The sequence below is a fragment of the Lepisosteus platostomus genome, chromosome 8 (assembly GCF_059453375.1).
Source record: "Lepisosteus platostomus isolate fLepPlt1 chromosome 8, fLepPlt1.hap1, whole genome shotgun sequence".
Taxonomy (NCBI): domain Eukaryota; kingdom Metazoa; phylum Chordata; class Actinopteri; order Semionotiformes; family Lepisosteidae; genus Lepisosteus; species Lepisosteus platostomus.
This window is the reverse complement of record NC_142618.1, coordinates 24,207,150-24,222,295: the sequence shown is the minus strand read 5'-3', so window position 1 is coordinate 24,222,295 and position 15,146 is coordinate 24,207,150. Positions and strand designations below refer to the sequence as shown.

Here is a 15,146-nt window from a genome sequence, read left to right as displayed (position 1 = left end):
TGCTATGCCCAGGCTGAGAGGATGGACAGAAACCACCAAGCAACCGGCAAACACAAAGGCGGAGGCGTTTGCTTCCTGGTCAACAGCAAGTGGTGCACCGACGTGAAGGTAATCTCTAAATCCTGCTCGCCGAATCTAGAACACCTGACCATAAAATGTCGACCCTTTTATTTGCCAAGTGAGTTTTCCGCCACTATTATCACAACCGTTTACATTCAACCTCAAGCCTGCGTGGAAGCAGCACATAGCGAACTCCACGACATTATCAACAAGCACGAAAACTCCCACCCAGAAGCCGTCTCAATTGTAGTTGGGGACTTCAACCACTGCAATCTGAGGAAAGTACTGCAAAAATACATTCAGCATGTCACTGTACCGACAAGAGGAGGCAATATTTTAGACCACTGCTACACAACAATAAAAGGAGCATACAAAGCGCTTCCCAAACCGAGTTTCGGTAAGTCAGACCACATCGCTCTCCTGTTGCTTCCTGAGTACAAACAGAAGCTGAAGACCTCCCCCATTGCGAACAGGTCAGTGCGTTGTTGGTCTGAGGAGGCGGAAAGCAAGTTAATAGACTGCTTTGATAGTACAGACTGGGACGCATTCAGAGCTCCCGACACAGATTTAAATGAGTATACGGACGCGGTCACCAGCTATATTAAATACTGCACCGACGTTTGTGTACCAGAAATGAAAATTAGGTCATTTCCCAATCAGAAACCGTGGTTCAACCACGACATTCGCAATAAAATAAAAGATAGATCCACCGCGTTCAAATCGGGGGACAAAGAGCTGTACAAGAAATCACGGTATGCATTAGAAGAAGCCATAAAACGCGCCAAACGGAGCTACAAAGTGCGGCTTGAAACGCAGTGCGCTGACACCCGGAGGCTGTGGCAGGGATTACAGTCAATCACAGGCTACAAGGGCTGCAGCCAGGAGATTGACACGAACAACGCATCCCTGCCTGACGAGCTGAACCACTTCTATGCCCGCTTTGATGCTCTGAACACGGGCAATGCTGAGAAGACCCCAAGTGTGCAGGGCGAGTTTGTTCTGAAACTCTCAGAGCAGGACGTGCAGAAGACTCTGAGCAGGGTGAAAATCCGTAAGGCTGCAGGGCCTGATGGGATACCACCTCGCATCCTGAGGACATGTGCAGCCCAGCTGACCACAGTGTTTACAGACATCTTTAACTCCTCCCTGTCACAGTCCATGGTCCCCACCTGCTTTAAAAAAAACCACTATTGTTCCAACCCCCAAAAAGACAAAAGTGACATGCCTGAATGATTACCGCCCAGTAGCATTAACATCTGTGGTGATGAAATGCCTAGAGAAGCTGGTGTTGTCACACATCAACTCCTCCATCACAGGACCCCTGCAAGTCCCTGGACCCCTTGCAGTTCGCCTACCAGAACAACAGATCAGTGGATGATGCTGTCTCCCTGGCTCTGCATACAGCCTTGGAACACCTGGACACTAAGAACTCGTATGTGAGAATGCTGTTTGTGGACTACAGTTCAGCATTCAATTCCATCATACCCAGTCAACTGGTGACAAAGCTCAGGGGATTAGGTCTGTGCAACTCTGTCTGCAACTGGCTGCTGGACTTTCTTATCGAGAGACCACAGGTGGTGCGGATAGGCAATAAAACATCAACACCACTCACCCTGAGCACTGGAACCCCACAAGGCTGCTGTCTGAGTCCAAGGTTGTACTCCCTATTTACTCACGACTGCACAGCAAGACACAGCAACAACCGCATCATTAAGTTTGCCGATGACACCACTATAATAGGACTGATCAGTGATGATGACGAGTCCACTTACAGGGATGAAGTTGTACAGCTGCTTAGGTGGTGTCATAGCAATAACCTGGACTTGAACATAAAGAAAACGAAAGAGCTAATAGTGGACTTTCGGAGACACAGGCCACACACTCACAGCTCACTCAGTATTGATGGAACGGAAGTGGAAACAGTCACCAGCTTTAGGTTTTTGGGAATTCACATCTCTAAAGATCAACCTGGACTGTGAACACTGACTCTATCATGAAGAAGGCTCAGCAGCGCCTTTATTTCTTGAGGTGCCTCAAGCGATGGGGGATGCCAATACATGTGTTGGTGAACTTCTACCGCTGCACTATCGAGAGCGTCCTCACCAACGGGATCACCGTGTGGTATGGCAACACCTCTTCGCGAGAAAGAAAGGCACTGCAGAGATTGGTCAATATGGCCCAGAAGATCATCGGCTGCGGTCTCACCGAGATTAAACAGCTCTATGAAGACCTGGCCATCACAGAGGACAGTCACCACCCCGGGCATGAGCTCTTCACCCCACTGCCCTCAGGCAAGAGATATAAGAGCATACGGACACTTACCACTAGATTCTTCAATAGCTTCTATCCACAAGCAGTGAGACTGGCGAACACATTTAGCCATCCCCCTCGGACCACACCTACACCATCACCATCTACCTCTTTATGATTTCTTATCTATTGCACATCTCCAGTCATTGTTTACACGTCTGCATTGTTTACATTCAAACTGTCTACATGTTTACTTGCACATTGTCTATTGTTTGTTTGTACATTGTCTTGATGCACTGTTTGCACTTTGTTTTGTTTTTTACACTTGTTTTACAATCGAGAGACTTTCTGTAAGTAAGAATTCCATTGTACCAGTACCGGTTACATATGGCAATAAAGTTCAAGTTCAAGTTCAAGGAGCTCATAGGGGTCACCAGCCTATTCACATGGGGATTCAACCTTCCACCAGCCCTGTGCGAACGAGGTCAGGCTGCCCCTCAATGAGACCAACTGCCTATCAATCAGGCAGTCAATCCACCGTTCAATCATCTAATTAAGCAGCTATTATGGAGCTGGACTCTATGCTAGATCTGTGCTCTGACATTGAGGTCTTACTGCTGTAAGCCTACTGCGTTTAAAAGATGGCTTTTTCTCCATCACAATCAACCAAGCACTGACCCAGCAGAGACTTCCCTCTCCCTGGAAACCCTCTCGCCAGCACTTCCAATATACAACCCTCCGCTTGCCACGCTGCAGATCCTGCTAGTCCTGCAGATTGCATCCCGCAGACGGACTCTCTCCAGCGACCCTGCTGCCTACGTTTCCAGGCAGCTCCTCTCCCGCCGGTCTCCCTGTCATTTCTCTGTGAGGATGAGGACCGTCTTTGTACTGCAGCCTTTGCTCACTCCTTAACCTCAGCCTGCCTGAGCATCTCTCTCTCGGGTCCCTACTCACTGCTTCACTGTCATCTTGTCTCTCCGGGATCTCCCCGAAGATCCCCAGTCTTGCACTGATCAGCATAACACATGGCATCCACACATGCCATCAGTCCATCCAGGCACACTGCCTGTTGCTCAACCCTGTTTTACTTGAAGCTCAGTACGCTTCTGAGGTCAAGATCAGAAATGCAGGGGGCACTTTTATTTATGTGATATTTACCTCATTTTGTACACTGTTTAAGTAACGGGGGGACAGGAAAAATCATGTTTGACATCACTGTTCATTTGCCATGGAGCAATGCTGTTGGGGTTGGGTGGAGCAGAGCGGACTGCTTTACCGTTTGTGGCTTCTCCATGCTGGAGCTACTGTACAAGGGTTGGGGGAGGGTGAGTGCACAGTCCTGAGCTCAATCTGATGTTTGTTTTGGATTAGATGTGGGAGCAGCACAGACATGGGTAATGTTGTGGATTTCGGGGGCGTACTGGGATATTTTTCTATCAAGTTATTTCAAATCTATTATTGTCTCTAGGAGGTTTGTCTGAAGGAGACGGAGCACAGAAGAAAATGTGATGACTCTTTTTTATATTATGTATATTGCTGCCCCCTAGAAAATTAAAAACAAAATGTTTTAAGAAACTGAATGAAGTGTGTGTTTATAAAACCCTCTTCAGTGTTTGTGTGGGTCACAACTGCACAAGTTTCTGTGCTCTGCTGGACTTGTAGTGGTGCAGGGCCACACTAACGTAATCTGCATCTCTAGTACATGACACTGTCCTAGCAGAATGGCAAATCAGCGCTAAAATGTGCACTCGACGCATTTTCATTGTATTTTATTCAATTTAGAGGCTAATATTTGTAGCTTGGTTGTTAGTTATGCTGTTTTTAGCCAAGCAGCGCAAAGCAGTGTTTATCACTGTCACTGTTATATGCTGACTGCAGGCATTGGCTTTGGAGAGGCACAACTTTCATCTGCAGTCAGCACAGCTGCTGCCACTCTGTGAGCTTAGCCCACCCTGTAGCCATAGCCATTTTGGGCTCTGATTTTAACTCATTTCAAGCTAACCCGGTGTGTTAAAATCATTTTCAAGACACCCAACCAATAATTCCTGCAGTGGGTCGTATTTATTTAATGTGCGATACCAAAAAGTCACTACTCCCTTAAGTCTAGCAACAATAGACACAACCAGCAGTATCAGCAGAGTGCTTTTTTCCCAGAAAATTCTAGTTCAAACACTATAGTTCAGGTTACTGAACTGTCTGCAATAAGTGTAAAGCACTGCAATACTACAAGGGAACCATTACTACAGGGTCTACTATATTTGGCTCTGTAATTCAAGTACGGATACAAGTTAAACCTACCAATTGTTTTGGATGCACCTTAGTTATATTGCAACCATCCTCCAGTTGAAGTGCTGTTAATATAAATTAAATATACATGTAAGCTAATTTTAAATATGCTTAATACTAGTTTATTAAAGCCACCTGCAATTTCAACAACCCTACTGTACCAACTATAAATACTCCTTGGATCCGAGAACACATTCTAAATGTCATCTAGAAGTAACACCAACTCAGAAAATTCAATAGTGAAAAGATGCAATAGTCAGCCAATAATTATAATAATAATTCCTTACACTTATACAGTGCTTTTCTGGACACTCCACTCAAAGCGCTTTACAGGTAATGGGGTCTCTCTTCCACCACCACCAATGTGCAGCCCCACCTGGATGATGCAACGGCAGCCATAGTGCGCCAGAACGCTCACCACACATCAGCTATTAGTGGGGAGGAGAGCAAAGTAATGAAGCCAATTCATAGGTGGGGATTATTAGGAGGCCATGATTGGTAAAGGCCAATGGGAAATTTGGCCGGGGTTACACCCCTACTATTTTCGAGAAACGCCCTGAGATTTTTAATGACCACAGAGAGTCAGGACCTCGGTTTTACAGTATAGTGTCCCCGTCACTATACTGGGGCATTAGGACCCACACAGGCCGCAGGGTGAGCGCCCCCTGCTGGCCCCACTAACAGCTCTTCCAGCAGCAACCTTAGTTTTTCCCAGGAGGTCTCCCATCCAGGTACTGACCAGGCTCACACCTGCTTAGCTTCAGTGGGTTGCCAGTTGTGAGTTGCACGGTGATATGGCTGCTGGCTGATGATGTGATGGCAGCCATAGTGCAAGAGTATGCTCCCCACACACCAGCTATCAGTGGGGAGGAGAGCAGAGTAACGAAGCTAATTCATAGATGGGGATTATTAGGAAGTCATGATTTGTAAGGGCCAAAGGGAAATTTGGCCAGGATGCTGGGGTTACACCAAGAACATAGTATATACTGTACACAAAAGTGTAAAGATTTTTTAACCACCATAATGATATTAAGGTTTGTAAAATGTATGACCTTAGCAATACATTTTAAACTAACTGAATTGGAAAAAAGTTGTCCCAGCACACTGCTTTAATCCAAAACAGAATCTCCTCAAGACACTGCATTAGCAATCAAAGCTACACTTTCTTCTTTCAAATATAGTACTAGGCATAATGTGTACACCAATGACCTACATCTAAACAGCAGTGAGGGCTGATGTACAGGACACACTGTGGAATCTGTCACTGAGCTTCTAGCTTGTTCCATATGCTGGACTTTTTGACTATGTTGACTTGAGTCATAGAGAAACACTTCTTAGACATTTATATTGTCTTCAAGCAAATGGTGCAGACCCTTCCGATTATGGTTACATAGTAACAACAACTGTAATGTGGAGGGTACAGCCCACTATGTCTATCAGATATTTCAAGAATGTTGAAGGAAATACAAATGTCCCTTTTAGATGTCTTTTTTGTGTTGACCAGGTCTTAGCTACAACTGGAATAAAAACAAAAACAAATCACCAAAATAAATACAATAATCAGAAAGAAAACAGAACAGTCCATAGCAGGGTACACACAGTTTTGAGATACCGATTAACCAATTGCTAAATCTGAAAGAAAAAAAAACAGTCCATTGCAGGGTACAAACACAATTCAGAGATACTTACTAACCAACCCCACAAGTCCCACTACATGGGAAGAAAATGCAAGCTTCTCAAACATGCCCCAGTTTAAAAGGGAACCCAGGACCCAAGAGCTGTGAGACAGCAGTACTGAAAGCCATGCCATTCTGCCATTCACAAACCAAATATCAAGATTTTGAAACCCAAATTTTATTTTAGTACCATTGTTGATGTGTTTTAACAATATGTAATAACATTAGCACTCAAAAGCAGCCCTTACATTTCAATTAGAGAAACCAAGTTTGAAAATGCACTGATTTGTGAACCATGCCTACTGTAAAACAGGCATCACAGGATTAATACGTGATGCTGCTGAGTTACGGTATGTAACCAACAAAGCACTTACATGTTGTGTAAGTGGGGACAGGAGTCATGGTTTGCAGGCTAACAGTGAATTCCTTGCACAGAATCTGCAGTTGGTAATCCCAGGAATTTGGAATTTTTAGTGCATTGCTTTCAGGGGGCCTCGCAGTACATAACTCATCTGAGATCATGTAAGGTAATTACCCAGGCCATACCCTGACTCTCTCCCCACATCTCTGTGCTGCGTGGCCACTGTGACCTGCAGCACCACATAATCTTCATATTAAAGCACATGACCACTGACACGGGCAAATCGTTCTTGGGGAATTCTGATGCATGGTTCAGAAATAAAACAGCTCCTTTGCAGACCGCAAGGCTATGACATTCCAGTAGCCAGAACTCCTTGCAGGAGCACAAAGGCTCCCAGGGTTTGTTTTGGTCTGTAAGTGGTCCAGTATAAATTACTATGCTGCACGGATCCACAGCTGTCAGCTATCCAGAGTCTGTAACAACTGACTATGCCTGAAAAGACGCACTGTAAAAAGTTCTCTTCCATTGTACTTCGTGTTGTGGAGATTGTCTGATGGTTCTCAAGAACACCAGCACGTACTCTGCCTCATATATATATATCAGACTGTCAGGCCTCAGTTCTTTACAAGATATACAGTAAGTGCTTTCTGTTGGAATTCGGTGTGCATGAACTATTTAATTTTCTGGAATTAAGCTGTAACAGTTTACAGTACTGCATACGTTAACTTCAATGCTTGCTCTCTAGGATCTTCCAAAGTTTTATTGCTTAACGGCGCAACTATCTGTTCTTGTGAACCACCTGCGCAAAGCATGGGTGTCTGCAGACATATGTTTCCTCAGCCCTGAACCTAAGTGCTTATTAAAGGACAGCTTTTCCACATCTCCAGGTGCATTTATGTCAAATTATCTTATTCTACATCAGATTCAACACCAAAAATCCTTAGAGCTTAAAAGATAAAAAAAGCTTTAAAAGCTAAATTATAATATGTAGTTTAGTCCTGACAGAAAAGGCTAAAAGGGAATAACTAAAATGTAACTATTTTGTAATAATGTAGCACCTTTATAAAACAATTTAATGTTAATAAACATTTCAGGATCTCACGTGGAACAAAAATACTTGTGGGAAATGACTGTCCTCGAAACACGAAAAGCCTGCAGTGTTGGTTCCTGCCGGAGGTGGGTTTCTACAGGCGTCACTCCAGATAATGTCTTTTCCTTTCTTGCGCAGTTGTGCGAGAGAGGTCACAGGTAACTTAACGGCTTTGATGTTGTATACGACACGTACACATGCTCTGGAGATACCATTTGTATTTTGACAGCTGGCGGCTGGGTATATGTAAAAAAAACTAAGACATATTCGTATTATATCCGAATAGTTGTATTACTTGGGCACTTTTCACCGGACGCGGCTATTAGTGCTCCATGTAAGTTTTAACAATTTGCACAAGCGTCTCATGATGAACAATGTTTAGTTTCACGATAAAGGTTACAAAAGAAAAGCTGTAAAAATGGCAGCTCTGCCATGCCGTAATTGTTTTAAAAAAGCTACAGCAGCGAATCACGACTGCATTTCCTCCCTTTATCGTGACTTTGCTTAACCGCAAGCAGATACCGCGATTCAGGTAAGTTCTGGGACGCTGTTATGAAATTTGTCAACACGAGAAGCTTGTAAAGCCTTTACACTCTGCAGCTGTGCTCTAATTGCATATCTCGAATTCGTATAAAATAGATCGAATACCACCTTCCGCCAGTTTGCTTCATGAAATGTAGGCTGCGTGCCGGTACAAGAGCAAGGAAACACATTAAAAATATAAAAAGTTCATCTTACCAGCATCACGGACGCATACAGAAAACCAAATATCAAATAACCTGAACCTTAACATTTTTAATTCAAAAGGGCATCGCGGAGGATTTAGGCACATATTGGGAAGAGTCACCTTATTCAAACAGCATCATGAGGAAATTTAAACAGTCGTGACTAGTGACACAATCATCATTATATTTCTCCACGGTTTCCCTCGCCTATCAACCCATGCAAAGCATAACGTTACACCCCAGCTCGGCTTTTAAGGTTCACGGTGTCTTCCCCCCCCCACAATCCGTTTCTCCCACAATGCGTTAGTTTGTCCTCTCGTGCACTCAAAATATTTCCACTTACCCACGGATCTGTATCCCAGGATGGCGATCTTACGGGATTTCGGCTGCGGCATCTTTTTTTCTAGGAACGACACGACATCAACTTAATAAACCAATATCAACAACATGCAGAGGACTGAGTTGCGCGATTATTTGGTCTTAAACTGAGAATAGAAAAAAAGAATAGGAAACCTATCTCAAATCAAGAAAATGAAACAATTCGTAATATTTTTTTCCCCAAATTTGCAACAATTTGATGAGGGAGAAAAAAAAACTCGGGCATCTGTAACCTCTGCGTCACTCCCCTATTCAGTCTAGTTGGTTATTCATGATTTCTGACTGTTGGTTGGTTGGACTTTGAATAAGGGCGGGGTGTACTCTGCTCAGAAAGTAACCATTGGTGTGAACGACTGCTGCTCCTCTTCGGAGCCGCACTTCGGAGGCTTCTCCTGGTGGAAAGATTCGGTTATTGGCTGTGGTCTTGCACCGTGGGTGGGCTTGATGTTTGTCATTCACAGAAACAGCCTAACCCTGCGTCACCCCACTTACAGTTAGAAGGCGGATAGTTTGAATGCAATGTACTGCGGTACTGAAATAGTTCGTTTGGATTTCTGAACAATTAAAACTGCACACGAAAAGTAGTCTAAAACACGGGAGCCAAAGAGGTTAAGAAATTTTGCTAATGGCTGCGGAGTACATATCGTTACACTATTAAAACTGCGATATTAAACCCACGAGTAAAAATAATAAATCAATGTATTCCTAAACACAGTATATAATTAGGCTGGGGAATATTTCAATTAAAACCAGTACAAGAATGTTGTAACAATACAACTGTTCGATGCAAACTACATTCTACAATTAGGAGCCCATAATTATAAAATAAGTGTACGTTTCACCCAGGTGCTTGAGAAGTCTGCATTTCACTTAAGACTTTTATACACCTTGCATGAAGATAATTAATAATAATAATTGCTTACACTTATATAGCGCTTTTCTGGACACTCCACTCAAAGCGCTTTACAGGTAATGGGGTCTCCCCTCCACCACCACCAATGTGCAGCATCCACCTGGAAATATGAACAAATCTGATAACTGTTATTTTAAATACAAGTTGCAACACCATCTGTAATATCACAAAGAAGGGCAAAAATATTGTTACCTTTTACCAGTCAGTAATTGTGTTTTTAATAGAAATTGTCGGAGTTGTTGTGTTGTTGTTCTTGGCTTTGATTCACACACTTAAGAGAAAACCCCATCTCTAGAAGATTTAATTCAATGGATAATAGTAAAGAGACAAATGTGTAATCGAAAATTAATGGAAGAAGTAAAGGTTTATTCCATGCTGAAAAGAAAGCCGTTTCGGCTGTCGAAGGCTCCACAGCCAAAACACTGTCTCCTTTTTTCCCAGCATTGAATACACTTTTACATGTTCCTTTGCTGAGAGACAACAGGTGTTACCTAAACAAATCAAATTTGCGCAGGCTTTAGACTTTTGATTTCTGTGGGTCATTCATTGCACCACTGAGGAGGAAGTGTAGAGAATGAATGGACTCTGGGGGTGAGAAATCAGAAACTCAGAAATTAATTTAAAAATGCCACCTGTTTATATACCTCTCCTCAATTACAATTTGACTAGTTTGTTCCCAGTGGTACAATGTTTTCATAGCTTTCCCCATCACACCATAACTCTCTACTTTATAATGGTAGTTTTTCATGTGGGTACTGAAATCACCAGCAAGTTTTAATAAATGTATCATGCAGACGTAACATCTGTGATATTAGACACATTTATTAAAGCCTTTCTTATAAAAGACACTTTAAGTAAAATGATAAGATTTGTTCTGTACATGATGACTTCTCTCTGTGGTAGATTTGCACAACATTTACCTTGGTCATGAAGTATGCATATCATTGTTTTATATCTCCATGGTATGAGTCGTGGTATCTACGTCAGTATGTCAGTAATTACTAGTGGAAAACAGTCTGAAGTGCTCAGAACATTAGGAAACCCATGAAGTCTGTTTTAATGGACACTTCTAACCATGTTCCAGATTATACTGTTGCTTTCTTGTCTCAGTCACAAAACGTGAGTTTCTGAAAGGAACTAGCTGAGATAACCTACTGTATATAAAACAAATAGATATAGAATTATATATCCATGGCATTGCTTTTTAAATAGATACATTTTCATATGTTATCTACATGTATGTGGTTGACATAGTTTCATTTTCTCATTACAGTTTCTGTAAGCATTTTAGATGTTTGCTTAATTTTGGCTTTTAATACATATGTGGTGTCATGACTTGTTGTCTTACTAAGCAAAAGAAATAGAAAAATGTATTGTAACAGGTAAAGGGGTGACTAGGAGGAGGCTCTAAGAATTTAGATAAAGTGTGTAACACCGGCAGTGCAAACATTTACGGCTTCAAAGAAAAATGGATGTTTGCTGAGAGTTGGTCCAGAATCTGTGATCAGAGCACATCATAAGTTTACCTTGTTTACCTTAGTTAATTAAGTTGTGGTTAAATGATTAAGTGTTAATCAACAATCCAGAAACACAATAAATATGATGAGATCAGGAGGTAAGAAGGGGGAAGAAGAGGAAAAGGTCAGAACACAAGAGGGAGGGGAGAGGAGGAATTGGGACTAGAAGCTTGCTCCAGGCTGCTTTACGATATTCTGTGTTTTTAAGGAACTTGTGTTTCCTGAGTAAAATATATCTCAGTTAAACACGGCCTTTCCTGCTTGGGGGTGTATTTTTAGAATAGGGAGATAAGGTCCCATATATTTTGTGGCATGCAGGTTTGCAGAGAGCTTTAAGTGCAGGTTGTATTGCATTCTGTTTTATTTAGAAGGCAGCCTATCTCTTATTTTGGCCTCTGTAGGCTTTATTTAAGAGCTGAATACTTGGTAGCAGTCTGGGGTTTTCTGGGTGATTAGGATGTAAGGTCTCAGCAATGCCTTGTCTGTAAACTTGTAAGTACATAAACGTGTGTGTTGTATGTTTATGTGTTGTGTAACTATACCAACCATTCAGGTATATTCTGGACGGGTTCGGGTATCACTTATAATTTTGGTGTAATGAATATTTATTGATTAATCCACTTGGTCAATTCCTGATATTTCCATTTTTGTAACCTCCCATTTGTAAAAGTATTCTATTCCTTTAAAACAATTTTATTACCTCTAATGTCTGGAAACATAACTGTCAAAATACACAACATAACATTTTCCTAAGTTGAGGGAACATCCATCCATCCATCCATTTTCTAGATGCTTTATTTAATACAGGTGATAGAAACTAGAGCCAATCCTGGCAAGCAACAGGTGCAAAACAGGGTGCACCCTGGAGCTTGCGGAGGAAACCCAAGTACACATGGGGATAACAAATTTCACACAGATAGCTCCCCAGGTCCGGAATTGTACTCAGGGCCCAAGCACTTTAAGCCAGCAATGTTAATCACTTTGCCATAGGAACATTCCAGAGAATTTTGTGCTTATTGATTTTATTGTACAGAAGTGTTTTTACCAGTTCTTCCTCAGTTCCTATTTTTAAACCCTCACCACTCCCTAGAAGATAATTTAGAGAATAAAACACTTAAAAGTTGCATAATATATATGTTACGACCCCAAGTGTCTAGGGGTAAAGGGGTGTAACATTTAGGATAATTATTTTGGAAGCAGGGGGATTCTGGTGAGGGACTAGGAAGCGTGATAACAAGGGTAAGGAACTAGAGTGGTGCCAAAGGAAAGAAAATAACAAACAAAATGGAGCTGGCTAGGACAGTGAGGGAAAGCTAATCTGACTACAAAAGAAAACCCGAAACACACAGATTGGCGTCTTCAACACCCTAGCTAACCTGCACTGACTACCCAAAACCATACAAGACAAATGGCACTCACCCGTACTAAACTAGTGTACTAATACAAAGTCAACTAAGTGTGTAAAGTGTACCCAACAACCTAAACTAACCTTTCACACAAAAACACCAATGAACCAGGAAAACAAATAAGGGAAAACAAGAGTAATCAACAGGAGCAGGGTACAAAAGAACACAAAAGTTGAACATGTAACACTGGGGCAAGGTAATGGCAAAACAAGGATGAACACACAAACAAATGAAAGTACAAAGAAACTAACAAAAAAACAACAAAACAACAAAGCCGAAGCTATACGAAAATACACACACACAAAGCAAAACGAAGCCGAAGCAATAACAAGAAGCGACGCGACGCGATAACCAAAACCGAACAGGACCAAAGTCAAACGAAAGGCCTCTTCTTTCTGAAAGCCTCCATGTTATATAGTGAATAAGATGTGTTCTGATTGGCTGAGGGCTGATTGATGATGACATCATATTGAAACAGTGGTGTGATGGTTGGCCAATGGGGAAGGGAGAACAATCAAGGGTCAACAGTGTGGACATAACAGAAAAAACACACACAGAACACACACTGGGACGTAACAATATATTTTAAAAGTCAATCCGGCGTTCCTTATTGAAATGGGGGCTTTGCTGGAAACCTTGCATTACATATCTTTATGTGTCTGATACAGGAATACCAAATAAAAAAGACGTTGTGTCCCTTGTTAAACAAATATGTTTATCATGCTATTTCCTATGGACTTTAATTATTTGGCGTTGTGAAATAAGGGCCTGATGGAGCATACTCTGCTAGTAAACAAGAACAGCTAAGTACATCTTCATCTCTGGTATTGACTTCAGTCTCTTTAGAAGGATTTTGGATTTTTTTTTCTACCTCAAATGACTGTTATCTTATTTTTGTCCCTGCCATTTAATCACTGAGCTGCCTTTATGATCTTGGATTAATTTCATGGTAATCTTAAAGAGGAATAATTATCAATCACACAACAACCTGTCTATGAAAAATGAAAACCACAACTTTAAATAAAATTCAAAATTGGAAGTGTTATACTGTAGGTAATAGGTTCATATTGCTTCATGAGTTTTTATCTTACTGCATCTTTTGCGAAATGATGCAAAACCAAATTTATAACCAAATCTTACCCTCCTGCAATGGACTAATCAATGAAGCCAGTGCATACTGTCAGTATTCACTATGTCTGAAGCATATCTATGGTGAATATTTCATGATTAGCTACGGGGGAAAACCTACAGGACTTATTAATGTAAACCCACCTGTGGTGTGGTGTCACTGGGAATGGTTCACCATATGCTTGAAAGACCTGAACCCTCCTGAAAGTATCCCCTTGACATAAAAGGATTCCTGTCCTGTATAAACTCATTAATGTCACGGCACTGACTACTGCTTCCCCATTCCCTCCACAAGCTATGCTTTACTGCTAAGAACCTGGACATCTCTTGGGAAATAATGAATTATTCTGTCTTCTTCAACCAAGCCTGTCTATTTTTTAGCAGGGGGTCTCCATATACTGTACTATATCCTTAGCATTTCAACATCATTTTTCAAATGAACTATTACCGAAGCAAATAGTAATGAGAGATTAATGCTTGCTGAGAATGCTGTTTAATCACATCTCTAAGAGGCTCAATCTGTGATGTATTTAATAGAAGAACTGGAGATGAGGTATGTGTATAGTACACTCCACAAGGACATGAGAGGATATATTCTATATATCCACAAGGAAGTGAGAGGATATAAGCCCCTAAAGCAACATTAAAGTTGCATTTTGTGAAAGGTTGGAATCACCAGTAGGCACTGTCCATGACAGTTAGCACTTCTGCCATGTAGATTTTGACTCCAGGATTGGATTCTGGGCTGGGGCACCTAACATGTAGAGTTTTTATGTTCTCTTAGTGAGCATATGGGCTTTCTCCAGCTTTCCTCTCAAAGTACAAAGATATGTGGTCCAGGATAAGTGGAGTCTCCAAATTCTGTATACCCACCATGCAGTGATGTATCTTACAGTCTAGGGTGTATCCTACCTTGTACTCAAGATCACTGCGATGTTGTATTGGACTAAGCAGTTATTGAAGGAGGTGGATGGGACCACCACTTATTGCTTTATGCAGCTACTACTGAACAAGAAAAGGGTGAATAAGGACCTACAGACATGCCTACCTGTCAGAGCCATTCATCTTTTCTTTACAGCTGCTTTAGGAGAATTGGTGGTCACTGGCAGAGAAATGTACTGCAAGGCTACTAGCACTGGCAAATTACAGGATTACAGGATTCAACTGGCAAAAGTTGAGAGGAATCAGGCCAACTAATCCCCAGGCCACTCTGGTAGTGCTATGTCACTTTTAAAGGATCACATAGAGGGAATTCAGGTTGCAGTCATCTAGTGATGTACACCAGACTCAAAACCATGTATTCTGTAGGGCTCCATCTGCATTCCAACTGAGTATCCTTGCCGGTAAAGCCCAACT

The 15,146-nt window shown here is 41.8% G+C and overlaps 1 protein-coding gene across 3 annotated transcripts in view; it reads right to left on the bottom strand.

Annotated features, from left to right (window-relative positions):
• Positions 1–9,099, bottom strand: part of rheb (Ras homolog, mTORC1 binding) — a 54,538-nt gene extending 45,439 nt beyond the window's left edge. The window contains exon 1 of one of the 3 annotated variants that reach the window (XM_088642940.1): positions 8,792–9,099. In XM_088642940.1, the coding sequence (XP_088499066.1) occupies positions 8,792–8,843 (52 nt within the window). In that variant the 5' untranslated portion in view covers positions 8,844–9,099. Of the gene's footprint in view, positions 1–8,461; positions 8,708–8,791 lie in introns of those variants that run through there. The other 2 variants (XM_088642939.1, XM_088642938.1) reach the window with 2 other exon arrangements.
• Positions 9,100–15,146: the final 6,047 nt, after the last annotated feature.